At 36.6% G+C, this 7,282-nt stretch overlaps 1 protein-coding gene across 1 annotated transcript; it reads right to left on the bottom strand.

The window, feature by feature from the left end:
* Positions 1-3,353: 3,353 nt before the first annotated feature.
* Positions 3,354-5,527, bottom strand: ZNF354B (zinc finger protein 354B; the record flags this gene model as incomplete). Its single annotated transcript, XM_046667763.1, has 1 exon — positions 3,354-5,527. A coding segment is annotated over one exon (1,596 nt), but the record flags the coding sequence as incomplete, so codon positions are not given.
* Between the last annotated feature and the right edge of the window lie 1,755 nt (positions 5,528-7,282).

Below are 7,282 nucleotides of genomic sequence, written 5' to 3' on the forward strand. Positions count from 1 at the left end.
AGTCAGCTGTGACTAGAAGAGATTCAGAAGAGGCTCAGGAAAAAAAAATAAGGTTGATTATACTCACAGGTCCTAGAGACAGGAGGCATGGCCTGCTACGCAGGGCCACATAGGAAAGACACCAGGGTGGGCAGGAGCATTCAAGGTCTTTGACAGCCTAATTCTAGCTTTCATTTACAAAATTATTTTTTCTTTTATCCCATCAGGAGCCCTTTACATAAGCAAGGCTAGTTTCCCCACTGGTCCCTACAGATGCTGCATTTATTCTCCCTCTGAGCCTTTTACTCCTGTTACTCTTATCCTTGCTTTCCCCTTCCTTTCCAGGTATTATGATCCCATCCATCCTTCAGACTTGGATAATAAAGAATTATTTCTGCTCTGAGTTCTTAGAACATAATCTTGATCACTTCATCAAGCTCCTATTTATTAAGGAAGAAACCTGATCTTATGTACACATACACATATATTATGATACATCAGGACCAGGTAGGATTTATTTCAGGAATATAACATGGGTTAACATAAAAATCTAGTCAATGTAGTTCTCTATTAAATGTATGGAGAAAAACCCTATGATCATTTCAATCAAAGCAGAAAGCTGACTATGACAAAATACTACTCCCATTTTTGATAAAAACTCACAGCACACTAGACATCTAAGGGAATGTCCTTATTCTGATAACAGATGTCCACAAACTATAGCTAACATCATATTAAATGGTGAAATACTGAATGTTATCATTTGTATTCGACATTGTACTGGCCTGTGCTACTCAGTGCTATAAGAAAAATTTTAAAAAGATATTACAATTACAAAAGAAAAATAAAATGGCCATTATTTTCAGATGACAATTGTGTATACAGAAAATTAAATAGAATCTACAAAAAAGCTATTAGAAAAAAGTGATTTTAGCAAGGTTACTGGATACAAGGTCAATATACAAAAATCAATTGTACTTCTATGTACTAGTAACAAGTAATTGGAAAATGAAGTTTACAAATTTACAACAGCACAGTGAGCGCACATCACGTCCTCTCATGCCTCACCACTGCACAAGCTTTCTCCCTGTGAAAACCTTTCCATCAATTCCACACACCTGTTGAACTCCTACATTTCTTTCCAGTCTCTCTTCAGGCTTATCACCCTCTTAAAGCATTCTTTCTCCCCATTCCTGAGTAGTTATTAAACTTTAATTCAGAAGGAAATTCTTTTCTTAAAAAAACAAAAAGTAACACACACCTTAAACTGATAAAATTGATACAAGTGGCGCTTTCTTATTGAAACAAGAGTAGGGAGTGAACACAGACCCACAAGTTCCTAAAAAATGGCCAAAGATTGAATGTCATTAATTTGATTAACATTTTTAAAGCAAAGATCCAAAAATTGCTACTGTAATCAGTTTCTTAAAAAATGAGATCTTTCTCCTGCTTTACAGAAAATAACATCCACAGGCATAAATTCCTTCCCCATCTGAATCAGACACACTTATTTGCATTCCCATCTTTCTGTAGGCTTCTCCCTCCAGCCTAAAGTTAAGGTTCATTCCTACACCTATGCTCATAATCCCTCATAACATCTCAGAAAGTTTGTTCCACTCAATGATCTCTTCTTTAATTCACCCTCAACATGTGTACACATTATTGCCTCAATCATTAAAATATAAATGCTCCCTAAATAATTTTCTTCCCTCTAAATACAGCCATCCTTACTTCCCCTGCATTTACTCCTCTTGAAACAGTCTATAACAGCATACTAGTCCTCACCTTCCTATAATAATCTGACAGAAGTCTGACTTGTGTTCACCCTAATTCACTGACATTGCTCTTGCCCAGGTCTCCAATTACCAGGTCTCCTAGTTACCAATTCCACTTTATTCTTTCCCCGTTACTAACACTACTGCCTGTCGGAGGTTCACTTCTCCTTTGGGCTCAGTGACATCACTCTCCTGGCTTTTCTCCTGTCTGAAGTCCCATTCCTTTTCTTCTTAGTCCAGTTCTTTTTTTCCCACAATTGGTTATATATACATATTTTGCTGGGTTTGATCCTACCCCTTTCTCATTCTAATGAATATCTCTGCTGGCCAACTTCAGGTACCATGGTTTTGACCACCAACTATTATTTTATTTACTTCTACTTCTAGTCTTCTGGCTCACATTTCCCTTTTAGACTTTAGAGCCAATTTTACATGCATAAAGTCAAAGCTGTTGACCCCCTGTATTGCCTACTTGATGCATGGCACTCCATCCGTCCAGTTAACCAAGGTAGAAACCTGGGAGCCAATTATTCGAGTGCAAAAACCATGCCCTATGTATTTTACACTAATATTTGTCACATATTCTTCATCCCACTGTCTGTGCTTGAGTTTAGAGCCTCATTCACTAACAGTTAAATGACTGTATGTCCATACTTCTAGGCTTCAGGCTCCTCAGTTGTCTGTAACCTCCTAAATTCATTCTCTACATTATTGCCAGGACAGTTTCCCTCACACCAAATCTGATTCCATAAATTTCAGAATAAAATTCAAATTCCTTAGAATGGGAAATAAGACCTTTGGTTATCTGGCCTCTGCCGCCTTCTCAAGTTTCAACATCTGTCATTCTCCTCATTAATTCTTAGAATTCCTATTATTCTTCCAAACTTGGGCTCTGGCAGCACTGTCTCTGGGTCTCCCCAGGATCCATTCCTTCTTTCGGCATCCTGTGCAGATCTCTACATTGACATTCTGAAACACACTTATCATCGTAATCTTTCTATTTCTCTGTGAAACGACTTCAACATATGATAGTTTGCTTTACTCACTTGATATTCCCTTCAACCCCATGCTCTCGCCCACTCAATTCATGACCTCTTGAAGACAGGGCTTCTTTCTTCTGTACAATTGACAGTGCCCAGAATAGTACCTGGTCCAAACCCGGGGTTAAATGAATATTTACTGTGTAAAACAGGTTTGAAAGTTTGGAATTATTTTCCTTCTTTTATTTTTCTTTGCAGTCTTAAGTTTAAAAACTAGAAAACCACAAGAGGGGAAAAGAGGCTTTTATTTCAAGAAATTACTTTCTTTCCAAGACTGCCACAGGTGATAGGTTCTTTCAACTATTTCTTAGAATTTCTTTTGCAGCCAACTAAAAAAATATTAATAGCTTTAACCTTGATGTGAGTGCCTAAACAAACTGTATGTTTCCTACTTACCTTACCTGAATCTTACATTATATTCACAGCATAGCTAATACAATGATATAATAAGTATATCTTCTAGGCAACAAAGAAAAATAATTCTGAGAACAAAGTTAGAAATTATGTAAAAAATTTGGAAGACTGTCTGGTGTAGTTTGGAAATAACTAGAAGAACAAGGAGGGAGAAAACAGATTTTATTTCTCTTTTTTAATGAAATCCATGCACAAAGTTTGACAACAGGTTAGGAAAAGGCAAATTCCAGAGACTAAGAGGTAGTTTACAGTTTGTTTTTATCTTTTATTTGGTCCTTTGTTCTAAAAATGCATGTATTTTAAGATCAATTCTTTTGTTTGCTATTTAAATGTTATAATAAATATGCTACTAACTTACACAGTTGGTCTGTCTAAGGAGAAATCCAGCACCCCTGTACTCAGTTTTCTCACATTTACATACTGTATATAGCATACAGTGCTATATAAATAGAAAAAAATCCATCTTTTATCTTACAAATGGCCAAAAGCAATACTTGCATTGTGAATTATTTGTCTCAAGATATTTTAAAAAGTGACTGAGAGCTATGAAAGTATTCCCCATATTTATTATACACTCAAGGTTTATCCTTCGGTTTTAATACTTGATAAGGACTAAACTAAAAGTGAAAGTTTTCTCACATTCATTACTTTATTAAATCAATCTCAAGTACGTATTCTCTGATAAGCTTTGGTCTAAGGCTCTCACACATGAAAATCTACTTTCTAGGGGTTCTCTTCAACATGAATTTTATAATGATTGGTAAGGGATGACCTCTGGCTGAAGAGTTTCCCACATGCATTACATTCATAGGGTTTCTCTCCAGTATGAATTCTCTGATGGGCAATAAGTGATGAGCTTTGTCTAAAAGTTTTCCCACACGTATGACATTTAAAGGGTTTTTCTCCTGTATGAATTCTTTGATGTTGAATAAGAGCTGCACTTTGGCCAAAAGATATCCCACATTCCTCACATCGATATGGTTTCTCTCCAGTATGAATTCTCTGATGATTACTAAGGGAGGAGTTACACCTGAATGTTTTCCCACACTCATTACATTTATAGGGTCTTTCTCCAGTATGCATTCTCTGATGTTGAATGAGAGCTGAACTCTGTCTGAAGGCTTTCCCACACACTTTACATTTACACGGTTTCTCTCCAGTATGAATCCTCTCATGAATAATAAGTGTCGAGTGGGAACTTAAGGCTTTACCACATTCATTACAATTATATAATTTCTCTCCAGTATGAATTATTTGATGTCTATTAAGACGTGAAACAGAAGTGAAGCCTTTCCCACATTGATTACATCTGTACGGCTTTTCTCCAGTGTGAATTCTTTCATGTTGAATGAGAGAGGCACTCTGACTGAAGGCTCTCCCACATTCACTACATTTAAAAGGTTTCTCTCCAGTGTGAATTCTTTGATGATAACGAAGGGATGAGCTCGACTTAAAGGTGTTGCCACATTCGTTACATAAATAGGACTTCTTTCTGGAATGATGTCTCTGACACCCAGAAAGGGACGTGCTGCAACTAGATGCCTTCCTACCTGGATTATACTTATGGGGATTTTCTCGAGCATGGATTTTTTGATGTATAAAAAGGCCAGACCTTCTGCTGAAGGATTTGCCACATTCTTTACACCGATAGGATTTTTCCACAGTATGTGTTCTTAGGTGTTTACAAAGGGATGCACTATGGCTGAAGGCTTTCCCACACTGTTTACATATATAGGGCTTCTCTCCAGTATGAGTTCTTTGATGTTGAATAAGAGCTGAACTTTGGCTAAAGGCTTTCAAACATTCTTTACATTTAAATAATTTCTCTCCAGTATGGTTTTTCTGATGTTTACGAAGGGATGAATTGTGAATGAAGGCTTTTTCACATATATTACATTTATAGCGCTTCTCAGCTGTTTTGATTTTTGGTTGGTTAAGTAAATTTGAATTCTGCTTGAAGCTACTTCTTTGTATTTCATATTTTGACGGTATTTTTTCTTTAGCAACCCTCTGCTGCTTAACAAAGACTGATTTCAGGCTGAAATTTTGGCCAAATTCAATAAGGCTTCTTTCTACAGTGAGGATTTTCTTATGGGTCACTGAAATTATTTGTAAACTTTCATTTCTGTCCTGTTTCTTTAATCTGTCTTCATATATGCAGGGTTTTTCTGATATGAAGTTCCAGGGCTCATCCTTTTTGAGTCTTTTCCTTAGCAGTCCCTGAAATGAAGAGTCTTGAGTTTGAGTTGACTTTGTGGTTCTAGGATTGCTCTTACACCCTGAAAAAAGCAAAAACAAAGAAAATGCCAATGATTCATGTTATTGGCTGAAACTAAATGTGTAGAGAGAATAAATATTAATGATACGTAAGTAAGGGCTTGGTATCTGATTAAAAGATAATAGCAAGAGAAAATACGAAAAGTTACACTGTATAAAAACAATAATGAGTGAGGGCTGAAGTACTAGGGTGAATAAAAGAATAAAGGAAGCATTTAAAGAAGGTAAAAGTGTAAGAGTAACCAGGAAAATGGAGACTAGAGAGAAGGGATTAGAGGAGAAGTGTGAATTGGAATGCTGTCTGGTACCCAAAGCCTATGACAGACTCGTAAATTATCTCCATGATATGATGTCTTCCTTCCTTTTCCTACAGGCCAAACTTCTCTGTAGGCTTCAGATTCACTTCAAATGTTAGCTCCTCTGTGCATCCTTTCTTAACTCTGAGCTCCAACAATCCAGTCCCCTCATTATACGACTTACTACAGTATATCATATTGTATGTAAATCCAGAGCCTAAGAGACCTGTGAGACACCATCAAATGGACCAAAATTTGCATTGTGGAAGTCCTAGAAAGAGAAGAGAGAGAAACGGGCAGAGAGATCACTTGAAGACATAATGGCTGAAAACTTTCCAAATTTGATGCAAGTATGAATCTATAAATCATGAAGCTTAATAAACTCCAAATGGAATAAATTCAAAGAGACTCACACTGAGACACACTTTCATCAAACTGTCCAAACCCAAAGCTAAAGAGAGTACACTGAAAGCAGCAAAAGAGAATACTTGCTGTATAAAGGATCTTAAACAAGATCATCAGATTTCTCATCAGAAACTTTGGAGGCCAGAAAGTAGTGGGTTGATATATTCAAAGTACTGAAGGAAAAAAAAATTGTCAACAAAGAATTCTCTAAGTGACAAAACTCTCCTTCAAAATGAGGAAGAGGGGGCCAGCCCGGTGGTGTAGTGGTTAAGTTCGTGCACTCCACTTCAGTGGCCTGGGGTTCATGGATTCAGATCCTGGGTGCGGACCTACACACCACTTGTCAAGCCATGCTGTGGCTGTGTCCCACATACAAAATAGAGGAAGATTGGCACAGATGTTAGCTCAGGGCCAATCTTCCTCACCAAAAAAAAAAAAAGCAAAAGGAAGAAATTAAGATATCCCCAGGTAAACAAAGCTAAGGGATTTTGTCTCTAGCAGGCCTGCCCTACAAGAATTGTTAAACAGAGCCCTTCAAGTTGTAATGAAAGGATGCTAGACAATAACCTGAGGCCATGACAAAATAAAGATCTCTGATAAAGGTAAATGCATGGTCAATATAAAAATTAATACTATTATAATTTTGCTTTGTAACTCCACTTTTTATTTTCTATATGATTTAAGAGATATATGCATTAAAAATGCAGAAAATCAGGGACAAAAAGATAAAAGGCATATAGAAAACCAACAGCAAAACAGCAGGAATTCCTCCATATCAGTAATTACTTTAAATATAAATAGATCAACTCTCCAATTAAAATACAGATATTGGCAGAATGGAAAGAAACAAACGTAATCCAACTATATGCTACTTATTAGAATACTCACTTTAGATCCAAAGACACAAACTAGCTGAAAGTGGGAGGATGGAAAGATACTTCATATAAACAGAAGTACCAACAGAGAGCTGCGGCACTACACTAGTACCAGACAAAACAGACTTAAGAACAAAAAAAGTCAGAAGAGACAAAGAAGGGCGTTATATACTAATGAAAGGTTCGATTCAGCAAGAAAATAATACGATTGAAACGTTTAC

This window comes from Equus quagga, chromosome 7 (genome assembly GCF_021613505.1).
Source record: "Equus quagga isolate Etosha38 chromosome 7, UCLA_HA_Equagga_1.0, whole genome shotgun sequence".
Lineage (NCBI taxonomy): Eukaryota > Metazoa > Chordata > Mammalia > Perissodactyla > Equidae > Equus > Equus quagga.